General features: G+C 46.4%; 1 protein-coding gene across 1 annotated transcript in view; it reads left to right on the forward strand.

The window, feature by feature from the left end:
* The window catches only part of slc35f4 (solute carrier family 35 member F4), a 38,765-nt gene extending 18,388 nt beyond the window's left edge, over window positions 1-20,377 (forward strand). The window contains exons 2-7 of the mRNA XM_036542706.1: window positions 15,617-15,917; window positions 16,329-16,548; window positions 16,950-17,075; window positions 17,368-17,560; window positions 18,258-18,347; window positions 20,136-20,377. Of these exons, the coding sequence (XP_036398599.1) occupies window positions 15,617-15,917; window positions 16,329-16,548; window positions 16,950-17,075; window positions 17,368-17,560; window positions 18,258-18,347; window positions 20,136-20,377 (1,172 nt within the window). The remainder of the gene's footprint in view (window positions 1-15,616; window positions 15,918-16,328; window positions 16,549-16,949; window positions 17,076-17,367; window positions 17,561-18,257; window positions 18,348-20,135) is intronic.
* Window positions 20,378-24,781: the final 4,404 nt, after the last annotated feature.

Genomic DNA, 24,781 nt, shown 5'->3' on the forward strand with positions numbered 1-24,781 from the left:
TATTTTATTATTTATTTTTATTGCTGGAGTGTCCCTGTTGACACATATATCACACAAAGCTTGTTAGGGAAGCTGTGGCTCAGAATGAGCTACATGTATATTAGTGCATCAGCTTCTCGAATAACATTACCAGTGTGGCACAGATTTTTGCTGCCTCAACAAGTTTAGCATCCTTGGCAGAAAGGAAACTTATTTTAGGCAATTTAAGTTGCTCTGAATAACAGCCTCTGCTAACTGTTACAATTACATAATGTAATATGATAATTATGCTAGCAGTATTAAATACATTAATCTGTTACGTAACATAGTGCAATAATACAGCAAAAATTGTGTCTAAATAAAGGGAGCCTTTGTGCGGTAGTCTGCAGTGGCTAATACTTATGAAGGCGTAGGATAATGTTTGGTCTGCAGCCAGTCCCTTAGAGGACCAGCCCTGTTTTGGAAGGAGCTATCATCTGTCAGTGGAGCTGATGTGAGCAGGATAAAAACATGATTAAATTTGCCAAAAACTTGTGTTCCAATGTGGACGTAGAAACTGGTTGTACACTGATAAACGCTAACACTACCTTTAAGGATGATGAAGATGCTAAATAGATTGTGGACTTTGGTTACCAAACAGTTCCAGGTTTGAAATCAGGGTGGAGAATTGTACTCTTCAGCAAAGTACTTAACTTGCGCATATCCTGTGTTATAAATGGGTGATGTGTAAAATGTAGGCTATGTAAGCGGTGTGAAAGAGAAAAAGGAACTCCCACACTACAAAAATAGCAATGACAAGACATTCACAGAAGCTGAAAAAATACTGTCTGTCATCCAACTGTTGCCAATATTAAAAGTGCAAAGTGCTCAATGAGAAGAGCAAACATTAGCATGTAAGTTGCTCTGGATCATCTGTCTGCAAAAGAAATAAATGATAAAATGCTAATAGTTGAAGAGTAGTATCATGGCGTGAAGAAGAGAGAAGGTCATTTTATTCCCAGCAGGCATTGGGGTTAAAAGTTAAAAGGGGCCCTGAACACAGAACGACCGTGTTCCCCAGCAAAGGCCTGTTTGCGCCTCTCTTCCTGGTTCCCCCAGGTGATTAATGTGTGCTTTGTGTAACACTGCGTGTTTGTGCATGGACACACGACAATAACAGGATGCAGGGACTCCGTGGAGAGACACCAGTGGGACGCGCCTCGTCACAGTGGGCTTGCTCAGCGTGAAGTGGGACTACAGTGAGGTCTTAACCGTGGCCCTTCAGGTGAAGGCAGGGTGATTTTCCTCTCTGGCCCTGGAGGAGCTGATTGGCTGTGCTGGCTCCTCTTGCGTAGGTGGTGTCTGTGCGTGCCAGCGCATGTGTGTGTATATCATAATAACCTCTCCAATTTTTCCTCCGCCAAATACAGCAGGACTTAATGATTATCTGACTATCACTAATTACTTCTCTTTTTTTACAATATCATTGTCATTTCAGTCAGCTTTGTGTCAATCTTTTCAAAATGTAATGCTTACTCTAACACCCAGATTACATGTAATTTCATCTCTATCTAGCTAATGCGCCTTTTGAATACTCAAAGAGCAGATTTCTAAAATAACCTGCAAATCACTAATTTAAAGTTAATTTACAGTTTAAGGAGGTTTACATGTGGGTAGTGGAAAGAGTGTGTATCTGGGTTTCTAAACATATTTTAGAAATATTTTATATGTACAGTGGAGGAGAGTATCATTATGCAGCAGTATTACCATGATGTGGTGCATATTAAGATGATCTCGTAACCCTCTCCTCTTTCTGTTCTCCCACCCCCTCCTCCTCCAGCTCTCCTAACATAAGAACAGCCTTTCAGTGTGTCTCACCTCATTTTACCTGCACCTGTAATGACAACGATAAGCCCTCACTGTCTCCCCTCCTTAATTTGCCCTTCCAGCTTTCCCTTTCTCTCAGCCACTGCTCCCCATAGGACTACGCACACAAACACACACGCACACACACATACACCCTCACCCATGCACACACACACACACACACACACACACACACACACATACACCCTCACCCATGCACACACACACACACACACACACACACATACACCCTCACCCATGCACACACACACTCACACACACATACACCCTCACCCATGCACACACACACTCACACATATACCCTCACCCATGCACACACACACACACACATATACCCTCACCCATGCACACACACACACACACACACACACACACACACACACACACACATACACCCTCACCCATGCACACACACACACACACACACACACATACATACACCCTCACCCATGCACACACACACCACACACACACATACACATACACCCTCACCCATGCACACACACACACACACACACACACACACATACACCCTCACCCATGCACACACACACACACACACACACACTCACGTGTGCACAAACCCTGCTTACACCACTCTTTTTGAAGTCCAGTGAGTATAAATGGCCCTCGGAGTAGGTGCTCCATTTGTCACATTGACAGCAGTCCCCACCAATCACAGACAGCCTTGAGGCTACACATAACAACCTCCATCTACTGTATTTTGCTTTAGGTTGCAGTGTGGCTGAAGAATTAAGGGACTGGGCTTCTTACCAGAAGTTTAATTCAGAGGATGGCACACTGTTACTGTACCAGATTTGGTCGGACTTTTTGCAGTAAGTCTCTGGTTGAGGGATGCATTGATCATACGTAAAATGTCAGCTATATACGTCGCCCTGGATAAGATTGTCTGCAAAGCAATTTTTCATGTTGTGAGGCAAGAGAGTGAGATTCTCTATAACCATGGCCCATTTTGCAGGATTAGGATAAAACCACCTTCAACGATAGTCAACATTGTCCTCTACACCATCCCCACTGTTGCCATGTGACTTTCTTCCTTCCTTATGATCTTCCAGATTGGCTTGGTTTTCAGTCACATGACAGATTTACCAGCTACTTGAAAGTCTTGAACTACACATTTCTGGTACTGGCATTTTGATACAACAGTCAAGGCTATCATAGTTGAATCGTTGCAGGCAAACATCTGGGAGCCCGTGCAGTCTGACTGCCAGGTCTCAGAGGGGCAGGGCTGCTCTGAAGGCCCCCCTGTGGTCTAAGGGAGGCACTGCGCCCTGGTCCAGTGACCCCTCTGACTGAGATAGTGGAGCAGGCACTGCAGCCATATGAAGCTGCCTTACCTCCTGTCTCTAGCGCAATGATGAGGTCTGATATAATGAAGATATTTTTTCACAGAAGTCCAGTAGCCTCTCCAGTAGCCTCTCCCCCTCCCTTTGTCCCCCCCCCCCCCCCAATGCATATTCCGTTTCTTGAGGGGATGGAGTTGTGTTTTAGTACAGCTAATAAAGATAAACAGACATGCTGCTAGAGCTGTAAAGAGGTGCAGAGGGGTTTGGGGGACGGGGACAATGAAGGGGTAAGGGTGCGAGGTGGGGGGTGATGATAAAACAAACAAACATGCAGCTTGTCATCATAAGACTCATAAAGGAATTCTGCAGAGAAGACCTTTAACTGGTAATTACTCTGAGGCACTGAGTTAACAGCCTTTCACACACACACACACACACACACACACACACAAATTCTCCCTCGGTCTCATGCATACACACGTGACTGTTGTTATTGCCGTTGCTTTTTGCTTTCCCCCTCTGTTATTTTGCTTTTATTAACAATGCGCTCTGGTAATAACGATGCACTATTCTTTTTTATTTTAATTTGATTTCTCTCCATTTCTCTCTCTCAGTCTCCCTCACACACATCCTCTGGCGAACATAGTCATATAAAACTGTTAAACCACACACACACACACACACACACACACACACACACACACACACACACACACACACGCACACATACACACACACACACTCTGTGATGCGCACAATCACATGAAAACACTTGTACGTATGCATATATAAGCACAAAACCTTACATACACATATGTTGAGTCCTTTTCCATACAGACATACCCACAGACAGCAAACAGGCCAGGTCGCTCTCTCTGTCCTTGTTTCTCTCTCCCTACTCGCAGCTGCCTCCAGGCTGAGCCCAGCTCCTCCTGCAGTAAAACTCACAGAGCCTCCATTACCCAGTGCTGCTGTGAGCCCCCTGCTCTGAGCTCCATCCACAGTCCTCCTGGCAGTGCTGGATGAGACACGGCTGATTTCCCTGCATTGTGTTTCAGGTGGTCATGAAGCAGCTGAGTCCACTCACTCACACACGCGCGGTGAGAGCCCTATAGGGCTTTCCTGAGTCATGTGATCACGTGCTATGCAGGGCTTTGTGGGTATTTACCAGCATATGACACCAGCTGTAAGGTAAAACTGAGGAGTGTGGGATTCTCAATACAGCCAGCCATTAAACAGAGCTGGCCTTGGCTGTCTGGCACATTGGTCTGTAAGGCAACAAGGACAACTGGAGCAACCCAATGGGGAAAAGCAGCCATATTCTTAGCTCAAAAAAAGCGTTCCCTAGAGTGTGTGCTGTAGAGCACCTGAGAGGAGGCGGCCACTCTGTTCCACTGCTGACGCTGGCTGCCCCCCCCATCTCTGCCCCCAGGGGATAAATAATCATGGTATCGCACTCTGCCCAGCCCGGCAGTACTTCCTCTTTTATGGCCTGTTAAATAAACAACATGCAGTGGGCTCTGCGCAGGGATTTCCAGGGAGCCGTATCATCTCTAATGTTCTTTGTAGCCGTGCCAAGCTGCTAACAGTGAGAGGCACAGGGGGGAGCTGGAAAAGGATAAGTACCCTCAAATACAGAGAAGGGGAGGATGGGGTTAATTTTACAGAGAGGGACAGGATAGGACAGGTCTCTTGGACACAGATAGAGGGACAGGATGGAGTCTCTCGGACACAGACACAGGGACAGCATGGAGTCTCTTGAACACAGAGAGAGGCACAGAATGTAGTCTCTTGGACACAGAGAGAGCAATGGGATGGAGTGTGTTGGACAGAGACAAGTAGGAACCAATCAAATCCAGAAACAGGAAGTGATACAGAAAAGGACAGCATTTTTGTCCTGTGGAGTATGCCCACTGATTGTGGTTGGAGGGCAGGGTGCCCAGGTGGGTTGCCAAGTTAGGTGCTGTCACTGTCTCTGGAGCCTGATGGACGACATAACCTAAATTCTTCCAGCAAAAATGTTTCATAGATTATGTCTCGACTGTACGTTAGGGTCAAAGTAATTCATGTGAAATACATAATAACTGTAATTATGATAATGATCTCAATGATTGTGGGAAAGGAAGAAACTAGACAATACCACAGTACGGCCTGCTCTTATCGGTTTCCTTCTAACCGTGTTCCACTGCACCACACGGCATGTCTTCAGGATGGGAGGAAAAACAGAGAATAGCTGAGATTACATTACAGCACGCTGCCTTTGCCAGTGTGGAACATCCTCTGCATCGATATCTGTGCCATCATTGGCAGGAGCATCAGGAATCCCCATTAAACCCCTGACCGCTGAAGCCGCAGACAGAGGCGGTCAATACAACCCGGCGTCTCAGGGTGGAACTTCCTGACCAGCACGGGGTCCTCTCGTACCCCAGGTTCAGAGCCGGGAGAGGGGAGGCTGCACTCAGGATCTGTGATGAGGCATGCAGTGATGGATAGTAATATGAATATTATTATCCGTAGGAAAACACACAGAGGCACAATGCGTGCACAAACAGTGAGAAAAAATAGTAGAACATGGTTTGATTGGCCTGTATTTTCATCAGGTCACAGGCAGAGGAAGTACATACAGTATATGTTTGGGTGACGTGAAGCTCGAAAGCAGCTAAGGCAGCAAAGCAGCTCTGTTTTAAAGATTCATCTTCTTTAGCACCACTGTCCACCTCTTGGCAAACCACTGTGTGGTATGCATGCTTAACATTAGTCAACATTGTTTTCACATTTTCATAGGACATAGCCATGAAATATGAACATAGCGCTGTGGATTAAGCAGGAATTTTCTAGAACATCCAGTCTGATGCCAAACAAGGTGGCTAGCTAGTTGGTAACAACAATAAATGCATCTTTGTAGGATACATTCCTGGTGAAGTATGACAGGAAAACATAAATAATGTATTACGTAGTATCCTAATTCTTTAATTAACAAATACATCAACAACCTGAGTAACACTTATAAAATGACACATGAAACTGGAGCAGGTGACTGCTAGCTGTCTACTTTAGGTAAATCATTTGATAGAATCAGGTAGCTAACTGAAATATTTGCTACCACAGTCTGCTGGGTAGCTTCACTACTTCGATTATCATATTCAGGTTGAAATGGCTATTGTGACATCAGGTCTCATGGCACTTACTAGCGACCCAAATCTCGTTCGAAACAAGATTGTGTAGAATGTGTATGTTGAGAAGGTACCTCAGGTGGGGCCTTAATGGACAAGGAATGAAACCAGACTGGAAGACAACACTTGAGATTTAGGTTTAAGAATGGACAAGTGGTTTCCCAGAAATGAATTCCATATTCCTGAAACCCCTGGGAACCTACTCACCATGAGAGGGCTACCATGTCTGGCACTATCACAGCCCCACCCCCACCCCTCAGTGCTGCCCTCCCTGGAAGTAGGAAGCTGAAAGAGGGAAAGTTTGAGAAGCTCTTGGATAAGAGGAGGGAGACCTCCTCCACTTTTTTCCCCTGTGTGGTTAAGACTGTGGAGGAGGAGGTGGGGGGGTTCCTGACACTAGCTGATTCCTTAGACTTGCAGAGGTTGATAAAAGGAGGAGACCTCTATAAATAATACAGGATTGAAGGAGTGGTGAAGCAAGAGAGAAGTAGTGGAGAGAGAGGAGAAAGAGAGAGAGGGAGAAAGAGCGAGAGAGAAGCTGGGATGGGGAGAGAGAGCAGCTAACACAGCATAATTAGCAGGGGCTGCTTGGTTACCTTCCAAACAAACCAGCAGATACGCAGAGCCGGCGGAGAGGAGGGGAGAGAGACAGAGAGCGAGAGAGAGAGAGAGAGAGAGCGAGAGAGGAAGAGCGAGGGAGAGAGGGGAAGGCAGTGATTGCACCGCACCGCACTCGAGCCTCAGTCTCCCTGGGAGACAGTAGAGCGCTGGTCACGGCATGCCAGAACAGCACTGACGTCCCACAGCCCTCCAGCAGCACTCCAGCATCCTCCAGGAGAGGACGAGAGAAAGAGACACAGGCACACAGAGAGAGAGAGACAGAGAGGGAGGGAGCTGGGGGAAACTCCAGCCTGGGGATGCAGAGGGTCCGCAGGAACTGCTGAGCACACAGCCGAGGTGCACGGACCCCCCCCCTCTCCCCCCCTCCCCCCCGGCCCCCAGCGCTGGGACGCCACAGCGCGCGCCCTCGGGAGGGGATTTAGATTTCGGTCCCTAGCAGAGGATGAAGAAGCACTCGGCCAGAGTGGCTCCCCTCACCTCCTACAGCACCCAGGTCCTGACCTGCCCCGTCTCCGAAGGTAAAGGACTCTGTGGGGGGGGGGTGGGGGTTTAAGGCAGGGGTGGCTGTCCTTGTGTGTGGACTGTGTCTGGATGGGTGAGATAGCACTTGTGTGTGTGTGTGCGCACATTTAGATTGAGAAGACACTGAGAAGGTAGTTAACATCTACTTTTCAGGATCTCTGTGGATCTCCTGGGTCTTTATCTGCTGCCTACGCAGCTGCATGTGTTGCGTGTGCCTCGGTTGATGGCATCTGTGCAGTTGAGCGCATGTGTGCTTGTGAGACAACTCTCCTGAAATGGGGGGTACACACACTCACACCACACAGGGGAGCATGTGTTCATGTGAGCTGTCTGGCATCAGCGCTCCTTTCAATGAAGGAACAAAGACTTGGGCAGTGCGGGAGATTTAGAGATTTAGCAGTTCCAAACCTAGAGCAGGGCCGCGTTTGGGACTCCCCAGCCTTTTAAGTCGTGATCTGAGAAGAGCGGGGTGTTAATGGGGGTGTTGGTGTAACTTTTATGAGTGTAATTTTCAGTGAGTAGCATGCTTTATTGGGCTATAAAGCCTTGGGCTATGAGATCGCAGCCAAGACCTCTGGAGATGTCTTATCATTATCAGCATTTGTGTGAAATGATCCTGGTGTAAGTACGTGTGCGTGAGTGTTTATGAGTGCCATTTCTGTACAAGTGGGTGTGTGCATGTGTGTAGCCTTAGTTTGTATGTGTTTGCAAGTGTTAGAGTGTATGTGTTAGTGTGTGTGTGTGTATGTGTTTGTGTGTGTGTGTGTGTGTGTGTGTGTGTGTCACTGTACTTAGCTACCTCCTCATGTGGTTTTAGCTACCAGAAAAGCAGAGGCAGGTTATTGTGCATTTGCTGGGAAAAGGGACATGCATTTAAAAAGTCCAGTGTCCAATATCTGTTTTCCATCTGGGAAAACGAATCTCTTAATTAACTGCGGTCAGGCTCTTTTAGAAGTCAGGGAAATTTTTATGCACCAAAAGTAACTGACAAACTTAAATCACAGAAGCACTGGGTTAAGCCATGGCAAATGAACTCCAGTCCTTAGCCAGAGATCTCCGTAATTGGGGTTAGAAACAATTAACTTGCAGTGCTATGTTATTTTCACTTTGTCTTTTAAACAAAGTGGAACACAAATGAGCCACAAGAAAGAAAGGGATGGAAAAGAGAAAGAGAGAGAGAGAGAGAGAGAGAGAGGAAAGAGGAAAGGAGTAAATCCACTGAGAGAGTTGGATAAATTGCTGTTTTGGACGTGGCATCCAGTCCAAGTTGTGCTCGTGGGACTGTAACAGTTCAGCTCTTTAGATGTTAATCCCCCAGATCAATACTGGAGGATGGGAACTCTGCACCTCTAAGCTTATGCAGGCCTGCCTGCCGCACTATCTGTCACCCCCACAGGGAATCAGAAAATAGTTTGCAGAGACACATAGGAGCAGGTTGTGTTCCGCATCATCGTCCTACTCCTCAGCCTCAGGTCGTAGGTAGCACCACAAGGCAGAGTTTGCTTTAGCATGAAAATATAGTTAACCTTAGTATGCTTTCCCACTTATCCCAAACATTCTGAGTGAACAATGAAAAATTGTTTTGCTTTAGAACATAAATGTGGTGATGTATTAATGTTTTCCAATTGTCTGTACTGTTGGTTGCCATATGTCTTCAATATTCTATAAAGTACAATGCCGTTATGTCATTAATTGCACAAAATGTTGTGATTGCAAGTAGGAAGTGACTATCAGCTATCATTCTCGTCAGTGCTGTTTTATGTGGGTCAGGCTCTGGCCAATCCTTGTATGAAAGACCAGCAGGGACAGAGGGTTTTTGAAAGAGATTCCTTGCAGGTGGGCCCTTAGATGTTACTGTCATACATCATCTTTCAAATAGTAAATGAAAATCTTGATTGCTTGAATTCCATTTTAGTGTTTCAAAGGTGAAGGAGTGTGTAATTTTCATCTGTAGAAGCGATGTAAAAGCAATGGTTATGATCCATATGAGTTTCAAAATGGCCACATTGTGACGATTATTACAGAACTATATCTGTAATAATCGAACAAATTTATCAGAACAAATTTATCTTGTCATAATGCCATTTTGTTACATGGCAAGAGTGCAAAATTTAAATGTTGTGGGAAAGTTGTTTATGTATCACTTCAGCATTTGTAACAATAGTTCAAAAATGCATAAAACAAGCGTATTTTCCCTGTGCTGTAGTTCACCTAATAATTGTTTTGCTGAAATGTTGGATACATTAGTTAGGAACAGTTACATTAACTGGATTAAAGTGAAGGCTGCCTTATAATGACTATTTCTGACAAAGCAAATATCAATAAGAGAGTACCGTGTCAGAAATGACTGCTTTTTATCTCCACTTACCTGTAAGAGTGGAGTACAGGTTAATCAGGACAATCATATAAATTAGTATATTTTGATCATTCAAGATTTTTTGGCTACATGACTTGTGCTTAATCTGAGCCAATCTGAGCCAATACTGGATTCTCTTCTCCTTCCAAAATCACCTGAGGAATCTGGAATATTAATAGCCTTGCTTGTAATAGGCTTGAAAACCCTTCTTGCATTTTGTAGTCTTTAAACCTCTAAAGGAAGGGCTGTCGTACTTTCCCAGGCAGTACGACACTCTTTTATCTGAGAAAAGGACAAAGAGATTCTTCACCAATAAAGGCTCAAGGACTACAGTGGCGATGTGATGTAGCGATAAATTTCACAAATGTGAAGGCAAACTTTTTTGTCATTTTTGATGTGGCAAGACTGATTCTTCTTTATTGAATGGTGCTCAAGGGAAAGCTTTTGCCTACTGGGAGTGTTGCTGAAGATAATTACCTGGAGACTCTGAGAACTTAATGCCTATCTCCTGTTAATTAGAGTTCCAATAAGCGCCTATCTGGCCTGGCTGTGTGCCAGGACGTGTTTTTTATCACTACTATACAGGTGAAGCATAGATTCGTTTATCTTTATCATTTATGGATTGACTGATGTATGCTCAGTTAACAGGTTGAGCCATCCACATCTAATAAAGTGAACCTGTGCTGAATCAGTAGAGCGTGAATTGGTGGAAACAAGCCCGATGACTGCCATCATCTCTGCTCTTGGGCCGAGATTTGTATCCCATAAGGTAATGTCATCTGTGAAACCCAGCCCACCTCTGGAACATCCAGCTCTAGGCAGCACTTCTTGAGGAATAGCAGCAATGGTTACCAAATTACCCACCTACCTAAGCAGCACTGAGCCAGTGTGCAATTCAGTAAGTGCATATGTGCATCTGTGTGTGCATGTGCATGGCTTAAAAGGAGCACAGAATGCCTCAGCTGCGTGACGCTTATATGCACACTTGTGCTAATGCATTCACACAATGCGCATTAAGAGCTTTTTCCCAGGAGTACCACCACAATTAGTTTCTACCCGCATTTCTGGGCAGTTAAATTTGGTACGAAAGGAATTCATGAACTTCAAAGCTGTTGTTCAGAGTCCGTAACAAGAAAAAGCCTCTTATGAGAGATGATTGGCTTCTTGAGTTGTACGTTTTGCAGTTCTAATTCCTCTCTGTCTCGTCTTCAGATGTGGTGAGTGAACCACAGGAGAGATGAGAGAGACAGGGAGGGCTTGTCAGATTAAAGTTACCCTCAGACCAGCTGCTCCAGCTCTGGGCTGCAGCTGAAGGCAGCACTCTAAGGTGTTGAAATGGAAGATGGTGGAGACGTACATACAGTAAGCAATTAAGTGGTGCTGCTGTTGATTCAATCTTTTGCAAAAGATGTTCAGGCGCTTGCTTTAAAGACACTTTGAAAAAGTCAAGTGATGACTAATTGACAGACCATTTGTGTTTAACGTAGCGACAAAATCTGACTTGCAGAGTTTCACCCACTGACAATGTCACAACGTTGAGAATAATAGAATTTGACAAACTCTGTGGCTCTGTTCTCTCTGTCTCCTATGAAGCCAAGCCACTGTAATGTTGCTGAAGTGGGAAGGCCCCTAATGGCCTACAATCAACATTATATGCACATTAAAGTATGAAAGATGTATAAGCAGACAGCCTGCTTTTTGCAGCCTGCTCTACTGATGTATTTGCCATGACATTTCACTGTTGTAAAATTTTACCATTTCCCCCTCAGAGCTTAACTGCTCCAACCATTCTACCCAGGATCTTCCCTGCCAAATGCTATCAGATTATTGATGTTTTCAAAGGAATTTTTTGCTGCCAGATTCCATGTAAGTAACCCATTGGGGAGTACAAATGGAGAATATCTTGGGCTGTGGTGATTTCATCTCTTCCCTCACAGTGTTGCAGGGTTTGATAACAAGGGCTGGCGTTGCCTGGGAGTGAGAGCGGACAAGGCTGTCACACTCTGACACGGACAGGCTTTCACCTGGATCAGCCATTTAACTGCATGGTATCATTAAGGAGAGAGTCATGTGACACATGGCCCACTTTGCTCCTCCCCCAAAGGGTGTGCAGCCTCATGAAGCACTGATGTCATCTGTCATGGTGCTTTTACTCATGGCATTCGACTGCTGGCCTGGAGTTATCAACTACTGTAGGTGTGACAGGAGCCTTGAGATATTAGTTTGGTATCACATTGATTAAAAGCTGATCCAGTCCCTGCCAGAGAGATGGGTGGTTATGATGGGTGGTTTCCTCATAATCCAACAGGACACTGCATATAAAATATTGCAAGGCTTTGCAAATAAGCTTGCCTTCCGTGGACGGTGACTGATTTTTATGCTGTTATAGCTGACTTTCTCCATATGGCTAATAGGGCTTTAGACTGTACACTCCTCCACATAAATCCGTTATCTTTCACACCACTCGCATTACTGCTGTCCACTGTCTTGTCTTTTATCTTTGTTTCTAATGTAGCTGCACCACTGCTGTGTGTGTCCTTATCTGCAACAGGTGCATGGAAGGGTTGCATATGTAAAATTGCTACCTACTGTAAGGAGTGCTGACTTCTTCCTGTGCACGTTTAGGTTACTACAGAATTTGTTGGTAAATGCAACTCCTTGGGAGAGGGCTACCAATGAGATGTCTCTCATTTGCTTGAATTTCGCATTAGCACTCGTATTTGCATACAGAGCACAAGCAGAAGGCCAATCAGTAAATGTGGTCATACTGATTGTGTGAGAGGGAATTCTGTGGCAGCCCACTGTTTTGGCTCTTTTTAATATCTCAGCCAGAGCAGCTAACAGTAAGCACACATTCACAATGCATGCACTAAAAATTTGGCCTCAATGCAAAGAGTAATAGAGGCAGCACCCCTGGCTAATAATCAATTCCAGTCCTTCCACTCTCTGTTTATATGATGTGCCTTGCAAATGCCCTTTGCCAGGGTTACTTACATTACTTATGCCCTATTCAAATTACTGGAGCTCAGTGCTCAAGGACAACAGCTATCTTTCTCCTGGGAGCTGAACACTATACCCATGAGTCCAGACCTCGTACCAGGACTCCACACTGCTGACCTCAACCAGGTCCCAGAGGACACAAGAGGCACATCATGGGAACCCAGGTTTTACATGATACACTGACCTGAAAATGAGTATGCACTCTGTGTGGATTCTGCCCTCTGGAAACCTACCAGGGACCACATTGGGGTGCTCAGACACTGTATGTGGTTACATAGGTTAACATTATTTATATGCTTAGCAGAAGCTCAAATTAAATAATTCAGCATATGGTTTACATTTTACACACTGTCTGTTTAAGGGGTGGATAGTGGTGGATCACTGCAGCGATTCTAGACATGTGTTTCTCTTAATGCTAGACAATGGAAGTGTCATACCTGTTGTTTCAAACTGCAATTTAACCCAGTGCATTTCTTTAAAACGTAATCTTTTTTGGTGAAGGGATCAACATTAGGGCATGAATGCATTAGGATTGCCTGGAACTTCACTGCAACAGTCAGGACAACATTCATGCAATAACCCTTTCCCTGTTGCCTTGCAGTGGCACTAACCCAGGCAAAGTGAAACATTTCCTAGGGAAATATTATCTGCACACAGGTATAAAACTTTTTATTAATGGAGGCTTGCAAATTTAACCAGGTGGATTTCTAGGTATGCCCTAAGGATCTGAATCAGATGAGACATGAGGGGGAGTGTAAAGGAAAAGAGGATGATGGGAATGCGGTAGAGCACTGGGGGTGGGCAGACTGGCAGGCTGAGAGGCTGCTCTAAATGGCTGAGAGTATAAGGAGAACGGGGGTGAGCGGGAATGAACGGGACCGAACGGGCCGCTCTTCTCGGGCCCAAAAGCGCTGATCCAGCAAGTGCCCAGTGAGCTGCACTGGCCAGTGCCTGTCATTCTTTATTCCTGCCCTGGTGTAAATTGATCACACTGGAAGCGCAACAAAATGGATCTGGGCTCTCCGGAAGCCGTGCCCCCCCCCCATCAACCCCCCCACCTCCCAACCCCCTCCCCTTCATCTGTTGGCAACTAATTGCTGTGCGGATGTAGGAATACCGCATTCTAAACCGGATGCTCTTACATCCTTCAGAGTCCTAACTCACTCCCTGCTTTGTGTGCAGAGAAGCAAGGCCTTCAAAAGGGTATACAGCTTAAAGAAAACTGCGTCTCATTCTTATGTCGAGCTGAGTCTATTGTGTTAGCGTGCAGGGGCTTCCGATTGGCTCGAGGGCTCTCTGCCTCAAAGCCTCCCCAGAAATACCAAGCAAGCTCAGCTACTGCCTCATAAAGCAGGCACTCTGCAGATGAGCTGTACCCCGGCAGATCACAGGGACCTTGGCGAGCTACTTTTAGGTCTGCAGTTTCTCCCTCCCAATCTGGCTGCGCAGCCTGAAGCATAACTGGGCGAGCTCGCTTGCAAACCTATTGCGTTTCAGCTCTGCAGAGCACAAGCACTCGGCTTCAAGGTTTCCTCATACCTTTAGCCTTTCTCAGTGCATCTATGCACGAAGGGGAATCATCCAGGAACACACCGCTCTCAACTCTGTTCTGTTATCGTGACTCATTACAATACCATGCCTTTCAAAGGCCACGCAAATGAAAAATGTGATTCCTTGGATAACAGGTGGCAGTGTGGTGTAGTGGTAAGGAGTAGGACTCGTAACTGAAAGGTTGCCAGTTTCACTTGCTGCTGGGACACTGCTGTTGTACCCTGGGGCAAGCTACTTAACCCAAACTGCTCAGTAAATATCCAGCTGTATAATATAAATTGTACATAAATTGTAATATATGTAAATCTGGTCATAGCTAAATGACAATATTGTTACATAATGTAATGCAACGTGAGTATGGAGCTGGAGTACACTCCAATGCTGGTTCAGATCCTGACACAAGCCTCTGATCTACATTGTGAGTGGAGGGGGCATTGTCTTGGGGCAAAAACGAAGGTGGCGTCAGTGTGTGCTGGGCAGTTTGTCACCCGCTGTATTGCAGTGTCAGAAAAAAACACCAGCCTGTCTGTTTGTGCATGGGAATAACAGTGACAGGCTGATCTTAAAGGAGCTATCCTATCGTGCCTTGCTCAAGCAGGCAAATATGCCATCGTCAGCATCTAAAAATGACCGACTTCATAAGGTGCGGTGGCAGAGCAGACAGCGCAGGTGACCAGGAGGTTGTGTTCAGCAAAATGTCACACATTTGGGCTGACGCGCCCCCTTTTTCCCAGGAGGAGCCGTGGGGACAGTGGGCTGCGGCTGGAGTCTCGGGTTTCTGTGCTTGCGTGAGTCTGTGTGCAGTGTCACTTTGTCAGCATCTGTAGTGACCCCCGTGGGGCTATTTTTGGCATTCAGAACTGCCATGCTAACCCAACACATTTTTAACAAAGCTGTGCATTTGTGCCACAGCGGGTAACTGGAACCAAGGGAGTGTTCACCAAGGACAATAGATCAATACAGAAAGACTTTCAGTTCCAGGCTCCTCCAGGAAAGCACTCAAATACATGCTGGGAGCCATGAAATAATACCATTATGACCACTTTGCTCCCAGCTAAAGACATGTAGTGTTCATCTCAATGGTTCATCTCTATTCGAACAAAATGCACCTTTCATATCCTTTCAAAAACTTCCAAGATGACACAGAAGAGCTGTTTCTCACACTGTCAGTTTGCAAGACGGTTTCCTTTTTGTGAACATGCTATGATGGCCCCCATGCCATTCTCTGTCGCCCCCTGCAGGAGAGGAGGGCTCTGAGTCTCACGCGGAGACGCCGGCCAGCGAGGCCACTGAGGAGCGCTCGCAGTGCCATTCGTGCGCCAGCGCGGCGCTGAAGGTGCTGGGTGGGCTGCTGGTGGTCCTGTTCGTCTCCTCCTCCTGGGTGGGCACCACACAGGTGGTGCAGCTCACCTTCCAGTCTTTCTCCTGCCCCTTCTTCATCACCTGGTTCAGCACCAACTGGAACATCCTCTTCTTCCCCCTCTACTACTCCGGCCACCTGGTCACCACGCGAGAGAAGCAGACGCCCATCCAGAAATTCAGGTCTGATCCCACGCCCGGTCCCTCCCTCTTCCTCTCCACCTCCGACCTGCAAGTGTCTCAAAAGCGAGACGATTTTTCTTTGAAAGTAGTCATGAAGATTAAATATGCATACATCGTCTGTGCATTTAATCTTAAGCAGTGTGTATCCACTTAGTGCCAGGACAGCTGTAATATAAATGATACATGCCTGCCTTCATTATAGACCGCAGTCAGGCAGGTATTGAGCATGAGGAAGCGAAATGGTCAGTGCGATTGTAAATCTGTGTAGGCCTGAGCTGAGGAATCGCCCTGTGTGGCAACACTTAATTGAGATGAACGCACTTGCCCACACGCTGCCCCCTCTCTCTCTCTCTCTCTCTCTCTCTCTCTCTCTCTCTCACACACGCTCTTCCCCCGGCCTGTGCTCTGCAGGGAGTGCAGCCGCATATTCGGGGAGGACGGGCTGACGCTGAAGCTGCTCCTGAAAAGGACGGCACCTTTCTCCATCCTGTGGACTCTGACCAACTACCTGTACCTGCTGGCCCTGCGCAAGCTGACCGCCACCGATGTCTCCGCCCTCTACTGCTGCCACAAAGCCTTTGTCTTCCTCCTGTCCTGGATCGTCCTCAAGGACCGCTTCATGGGAGTTCGGGTCAGTAGGCGGTTCAATCTCAACAATGGGGTGGGGGGCAGAGCCACAGGGCATTCTGGGTACTGTTTCCTCAACTAATTACTCGATTGTTTGCACTGGTTAATTCTAACCACTATTATAAATTGTGCCCTTGTAAAGCAGGTCCCCTCATCCACATGGGCCATCGTCACAATACCCGTGACTGTGACTGAATATGCCTGAAGCTTAGGATATTGTGCCCAAATCATTTTCTGTAAGGTTAAGAGCTGTAGGTCCAGTGAATTGGTACTGTTGATTATGGAGGAGGGTTGTCAGGGTAATATGAGGCTGGTGTCTGAGGGATGGTGTGGTGCTGGACAACTGAAGAGGAAATCGTAATCAGAAGGAGTGCATTTCCTGTTCTCTGACTCCACCCTCTGCAGATCGTGGCTGCAATCATGGCCATCACAGGCATTGTGATGATGGCCTACGCAGACGGCTTCCATGGAGACTCCATCATAGGTGTGGCCCTGGCTGTGGGCTCCGCCTCCACATCAGCTCTCTATAAGGTGAGTCTGTATGTTAGCTTTACAGTCATCTAAATGCACAATCTAAAATCACAATGCATAACAATGCATTACATTGTTACTCATTTATGACTGCTCAAACTCAAGCTCAGGGTAAAGATCAAGATTCCCCATAATTAGGTGGCTTATCTGTCTCTTCAAAACAGCCTATGTTTGCAAATATTAATAAAATAGCATACACCCGTTGCGTCAAACATCTGTGCACTGAACTTTTAACAGGAATGTGCAGTGGTTTTGGGTTTACATTGCATGCTGTCTAAACGTCTGTGCTCAGGTGCTCTTTAAGATGTTCCTCGGTAGTGCCAACCTGGGTGAGGCGGCACACTTCTTCTCCACGCTGGGCTTCTTCAACCTAATCTTCATCTCCTGCGTGCCCCTCATCCTCTACTTCACCAAGGTTGAGCACTGGGGCTCGCTGTCTGCACTGCCCTGGGGCTACCTGTGTGGCGTGGCTGGACTCTGGCTGGGTGAGTGGACGCACACACACATGTAAGCATACACTCTGAGACAGATGTACATACACATACACACACACACACACACACACACACACACACACACTGGGACATAGAAATGCACACATACACACATACATGCAAGCATACATACTCATAGACATACACACAAAAAGATGTAAATACACACAGGTAGTTCCAAGCTGAGGGCACAGTGAAATCATCACTATCAGAGCCAAGCAGAAGGAGGAGGTATGGCTCTACCCCTTGACTCTCGCTCTCCCAGTCTCCCAAGCGGCTCAGACAGTTAAGCGTGCTTCAATTTCATACTAAGCCCTATGGCCTGGGTTTGGACCCGGCTGCGTCATCTGTATACAGTGACCAACAGTCCACAGTAAACTGCGGCAGGGTGGGAGGCTGGCTGAGGGCCCTTTGTCGCTCCATTCTTGGCACCCTGAGACTTGTTCAGACACCTAATAGTTGCTTAGACAACACTGGGGAGACCTGCCTCCCAGTGCATGCTGGACCTTGTAGTGTGGCAGATAATTGTGGTAGGCATGCATGTTCATTGGAGGATTGTAGTAGCCTCACCCTGCTCTCCTGCACAAGTGCAGAGGCTGTCACGGTGGGGAGTCCATTGTAAGGCAATTGTAGTATGTTCCAATTAAAAAAAGCATAACTATAAAAAACCTCTCTCTCTTCTCTGTAGCTTTCAACATCCTGGTCAACGTGGGAGTGGTGCTCACCTACCCCATCCTCATCTCCATCGGGACGCTCCTCAGCGTGCCAGGCAATGCAGGTGTGTGAGCGTGTGTGCGTGTGTCTGTGTGTGCTGGATCAGGGGCGAGGTGTGTGGAAGAGCTCTATGTGTGCGTGCGAGCCGAAGTGACGAGCGAAGGCCGAGCGTGTCCCCACGTCAGCACTTCTGCCCCTGCATCCACACAGAGGCAGCAACGCGATTACACAGCAGGTCTGCCGCCCTGCACCATCGCCCCGTCTCTCTCTCCCTCCCTCGCCTCGCAACTCAATCGCCCGCGCGCTGTCACCAACACAGCACCTGTTGGTTTCTAAGGGAGGATCGAGTTGCTAAGGTGATGTTGAGCGCCTGCTTTTTTCCCCCCTGTAAGAAAGTGTATCAAGGTCAGTAGGTTGCGTGCGCTCGTCAGTGTATCTGGCCTCTGGAGGGGAGCAAGAGGCCCACTTGTGTTGATTGTCAGGACACGGGGGCAGGATGCGGCAGTCCTCCAGAGCCGCAGTGCCTTCTGGGTACCGTTTCCTCCAATAATTAACTCAATCGCTTGTGCAGCTTAATTCTCAACACCATTATATATAAACGGCACCCTTCTCTCGACCAGTTATGACTGAATACAACTGCAGTTTAAGATGCTGTATTTTGTGTTTCACTCACCATTTTAGAGCTTACTCAAAGACACAGCTAAGAATAGTCACATGAAAAGAGAGAGGACCTTCATGCTGTAAAACCTCTGACTTCACATCCCTTTTTTACAGACCTGAGGTTAGCTCATTTTCCTATAGATCACATATTGATGTTGTGGGTTATGTTAAATTAGGCCTGGATTTTTCCCTCCACCAGCACACCTCAGCTGCCCTCAGTTAATCCATTTTCACTGAAAGGTTTTGAGTTTCCCCATTGCACGGACCATTTGCTTATATTCACTCATTTAGTGTTTTGGCATTAGAATTGATTTTCTTTTCAGGCTCAAACGGTACTGATTTCTGAACATTCATAATTTTGTGTCATAGGTTTAATTTGACTTCTTTCTATAGTATTTAAGTGATATTGATTTTATTTTATGAACAGTAGCTCCACTGGATACTCAGCAAAAAAAGTATCTCAATTTCATTCTGTCAAAACACTTACATTATTCTGTATATGGAAGTTAATATGACATTTGTTTAAACATTGAACATAGATGGATTCAAACAAGCACAATTTAATTTTGAGATCCATATCAAGACATCTACGGTTGTAAAGTTATCTAAAATAGTTTTTGAAGCAGTCAGAAGTCTGCAGTATACTGTTCATCATGCAACCTAAATTTTGAATTTTTTTGTGTGTGACCGTGACAGGATCAGCAATTTGCTTTAAGGCTTGTTTAAATAAGTGGAAAAAGTAATTGGGAATCTGAATGCATTTTGTCTCCAGTGCTTGGAGAAAATTGAGACAGAAACCTGTGACACACAACCACACTGTGCTGATCAGCCAACAGTAAAAGCTGCTCTTTGATATTCTGAAGAATCACTGTGGAACTTCGTCACAGTAGTTCAGTTCATTGTTCAATACATTTGAAACTGCTGAAAGTAAGTTATTCTACCATTAGCAACTGCTTCAGGTTACTTTAGCTCTGGTTTCAAACTTCTCCATCCTTCTGTTCTGCCCTCAGCAACTCTGATCTCTGATCAGTGGCTCCTCCCTACATGCTGTCAGACACCAGTGTTACTAGGCAAGGAGAAAAGCAGTGGTTTGGAATGCCAGCCTGTCACATTGCAGTCTGATTGTGACTGTGGTCACAGTGCAGATGACCACAGTGAGCGCTAATGTTGGGCTGCCCTGTCGTCCCCACAGCCGTGGATGTGCTGAAGCACGAGGTGATCTTCAGCGTGGTGCGCCTGGCCGCCACCTGCATCATCTGCCTGGGCTTCCTGCTGCTGCTGCTGCCCGAGGAGTGGGACTCCGTCACGCTGCGCTTCCTGGCTGCCTTCGCCGACAAGAAGGGGGAGGAGCACGGGGAGGAGCTGACCGAGTCCAGCGTGAACACGCGCAGCCGCAGCCGGGCCAACGGCACCGTGTCCATCCCTCTGGCATGACATCAACCTGTGCTCCCATTATCCCCCGCCCTCCCATCCCACGTACCCACCCCGCACGCCTCCCCCACCAACCCTCGTCCCAAACCCTGGTGAGGGACGGGAAGACTACCAGTCCTGCACACAGCCAGGGCGGAGATTAGGAAAAAAAAAACAGGAGGTAGTGCTGGGAATGTGAACGGCAGAGAAGCCGTGAGACATCTGCTGTCCCCACCTTCAAGAACTTTTCAGTACTTCAATGACCCTGAGGTGAGCTGTGATTGGTTGTTGAAAAGGAAGGTGGTATTTGTTTTACGTCCTTCCTGGCCACGCCCATGTCTCCCTTCGCACGCCCCTGTCCATGACCTGAGTCCCAGCCCTCCAATCTCCCTCATCCTGCACTTGGACTGTATTCTGTGAATATAAGTACTGATAGGGCCAGTCTGGCTCAGTCTTATCTCTATTAATTGAACGCATTCAGAAATACATCAATAAGGAACAGAGACTATTTACATTTTTTCTTCTGAGTATTATATACAGGAATGGGTGTAAAATATATTATGCTTAATAAACATGTTCTATTTCTTTTTTAATAAAAGGAAAACTTAAGCATTCCACTGATTGTTGGTTGTTTGCATTTTTTTGTATTTTGTACGGACAGACATCCCCTCTTTCCTGTTCCCTTTCATGTGCAGTGAAGCCCTTCCAAACATGACTGCAAACTGCTGACCATCAGATGCATTATTTTATGTTGTGTATGAGGAAGAAATCAGTGCAGGGAATTACAGGCAATGTCACACTACCTCTGTGCTTAGTGCCCAAGCAAAGGTATGCACACAATGCTTGAGAAGGAGATTTAGTCTAACTGCCATCATCATTACCTGTTAGCATTGATCCACTGTACTGTGAGCAGCTGAGTGGCGCGTAGCTAGCGCTGTTGTCGGAGTGGAGCACGTGGTTCCATATGAAACAGCTGCTGTCAGCCTCCGTAGCGGATGCAGCGGGACGTGCTGGGGGACGCTGGCAGAGCTTGTGAAGCTCCCCTCCACACGGCTCTCTCTGATCTTCCCCCCCTGCACAAACGCTGCACAAGCTAAATGAGACAGCTGGAGACTGGCGGCTGCTTCATGTTTATATGTATAAAGCTTGGTCTGGTCTTGATTGTTATGAAACTCGACGCTGTGATCAGAACTCCTGGACCTTGCTTTGACAAAAAGCCCCAGCTTTAGCGCTGAATCACACAGGGGTGTGCCGTAAAGCCAGGAGCTGCAGAGAGAGGAAAACTAGACTGCCTTCAGCTCTGAAGCTGCAGAATATAGGCGGGGGTGGTCAGAAACAATCAGCCTGCATACAGTATGTGCTCTTCTGTTTTTCTCTAAACAGGTCAATTAACCCAATCTAATTATATATCCAGTTTGGCACTTTTTACATTTTTGACAAGGATAAGTCACACCTGAGGACCATTGGTAGTGTGCACTGTGGTAATTTCACCACAGTGCGTTTTGGGAAATATGAGTATGAGTAAAATACATGTAGCCAATCAAGTATGGACTTCATGCACCTCTTGGCATTTTCCTAAAGGTGACAAGCGATTATACTGGTGGTGTAATGGACTGTAATGGAGGCAGTCTACAGTCCATATTTATACTTTGAACAAAGAAAGGCTTCTGCTAAGGCTAGTAACTGGCCTGACAAGTTATCAAGAAGCACTCCAGTGTGTGGACAAGTAGAATCTCATTGCCCACCTGGACCTAATTTATGTCCGCCTGATCCCAGTGTCTGCTGAGCCTCCTGTTTTACAGGGTGCATTCTGCTGTTCCTTGGGTCAGGGCTTTATTATTTGAATTGTTAAAACTGATGGGACAGAAGTGCATACTAGGATTTTGCAGCTGTACTGGTGAGTGGTTATACCATAGTTAAAATGTGAAAACTCAATGGCTCAGCAGTGAGGCTTTAGTCATTGGTACACCCAGAACCTCTGCAACAAATGCCAAAACTGTAACCCAACAAACAACACCAACTGACTTGTGATTTTATTGTCTTTACACTTGCATTGTGTTTTTATTATTTTGGCACACATAGATGCTTTTTGCCCACAGAGGCCCGCACGCCCGCCTTGCACGCACGCACACACAGAGTGTGTGACAGCCCGTCCCAAATGACCAGTGCGACTGCTCGCTGTAATGAGTGGTGTGCTGAGAGATGTGCTTTCTAATGAGGCGTTTGCTGAAATGACAGATTTTGAGACTTGCTGCTCCATTAAACCAGAGGAGTAGGAGAACAGGGGAGTATGGGAGGGAGAGATGTTTTTGTTGAAGAGGCATACAGTATGTGGGGGCCGGGGGCATTAAATTTTTCATTACTTCCTCATGGCAACTGACTCGGCTGCTCTGTGAAAGAGAGGTAGCACTCCATCTGTGGATGTCAGATTTTTTTCAGTGTCATTCTGAAGAAGACATGTATCATGTTTATACCTTTGGGGCATTCACGGTCTGAGTTGCTTGAGAGCAGCTTCACTTACCTTTCTGAAAATGTTCAATACCACAGACATCATACCATAAATACGATTGTTGAAAATTAGGCTCATTGTGAAGGGCTTACTGTGGAAGTTGCTCTGGATAAGAGTGTCTGCTAAATGACAGTAATGTAATGTAACATAATAGGCTTGGATACACACACCTTATGTGAATGACTAGCCTTCATCTTTGCATTGTATTCAATACACATCAGGGTCCCTAACCTAGCCCGAATAAGGTTAAACAGACTTGGGCCCCTTCGCGTGGTCTTGGTTTGATCCAATCACAATTATGTCACTGAGCCATCAACTCAAGCTCCTCTGTCCGGTGAAATATAGCGGCCAGTTCTAGTTATTAATCATTTCATTACATTACATTGCAATCAGTGTATCCATCCAAGTTATTTGAGCAACAGTGTCAAACCAGGTGAACAACCCTCCTAGAACAGCAACTGCATGTCCAACACCATTCAAGCACTACCACAAGTTAACTTGTGCTAATCTGAAACTATGGGAAATATTTAAGTACATACACAACCATATATCTCCATGGCACCAAATTGCAATATCCATACCACATAGTACAAGTAAATAAGCAGCAAATAATACTAGTAGAGTCATCCTGTCTACTCTGGCCATCAAGAGCAATAGTATCTGACGTGATCAGTCTACACAGTAAGGCTTTCTGCTTTAAACTTAGCTCTAACAAGTGACAGTACAGTGGGCACAGTGCAAATGTGCCTGATGTACACTTCTTCCTGCTTCTGTCATTTATCAAACTAAACTCCCTGCACACATGCCTGGGCAGTCAGCAGAGAGCTAAAAAAAATTTAGCAGTCATTCAATCGTTAACTCCAAGTTAGACAGTAACCTATGGGGACAGTGTTGCCATAGAAACTCTGCTCATTGGGGTGGAGAGGAGAAACTGTTAAAAAGGAGGGAGGGGGCACATACCTGCTTCACTAACTAAAACTATAAATGTCTTTAATTATCCTCTGCGCTGACAGTCAAACAGTACTGAGAGAAAGAGCTGGACTACAATGGGACAAACAGCACACAGGACTGACAAACACGGGGACAGCGAGACACTCTATGCTCCAGAGACATTCTGAACTGGCACATGCTCCTCATCCCTGGTTACTGACTAACTTAAGGTCCTACAATCAACAGCCACCAAACCCTCACCAACTCTCACCACCAGCTGAAGAGAAAGAGAGGGACACAGGGACAAACGGTCTACATGTGGGACGGTTCTGCTCACAAGCCTAGTGGGAGAGGAGCTTTGGGATCTGCGAGAGAGGTCAAACCCAAATGAAAGCAGGATAAAAATGCCCCTAAGGATCAGCAGGGGTTTCTGGGAACTCATGGAGATCAATGTGATGGCATAGTCGCGACGGATTGCATTTACCACTCCACTCAAGTTTTTTTCTTCTTGACGGACATCTAAGACTAGTAAAAGCAACCTATAGTAACAGAAAGTGTCGACTTGCAGCTTGAGTGAAAAGCTGTCCATACCCACCTCCCACCCAGGGATTTCAAGGACATATTCACAGTCATTTCTCCAGAGAGATTGTGGGACATGGGCTCCAGCAATACCAGGCCAAAGCTGACTCAGGTGGTGCCATCCTACAGTCCAGTGGAGAAGAGGAGCAGCCAGACAACCTCTCACTGGACCATAGAGCCTCTCCAGGACCAGGACCAGGAGCAGCAAGAGAGTCTGGGAAGGAGGAGGACCCAGCTACCTCCTTTGAGACAGGAGGTGCCACTGACCTTCTCCCCATTCACCTCAGGTAGGTCTGTGTCCCATCTCAGAGTGAGAGCATTGGCTTTCCACTCTTACACATTTCACTCCTGTTCTGGATCTGAGTCTGGGGTGGTTTTCAAACTTAGTTCAAGGTTAAACTATTGCCATT

Source organism: Megalops cyprinoides, chromosome 12 (assembly GCF_013368585.1).
Source record: "Megalops cyprinoides isolate fMegCyp1 chromosome 12, fMegCyp1.pri, whole genome shotgun sequence".
Lineage (NCBI taxonomy): Eukaryota > Metazoa > Chordata > Actinopteri > Elopiformes > Megalopidae > Megalops > Megalops cyprinoides.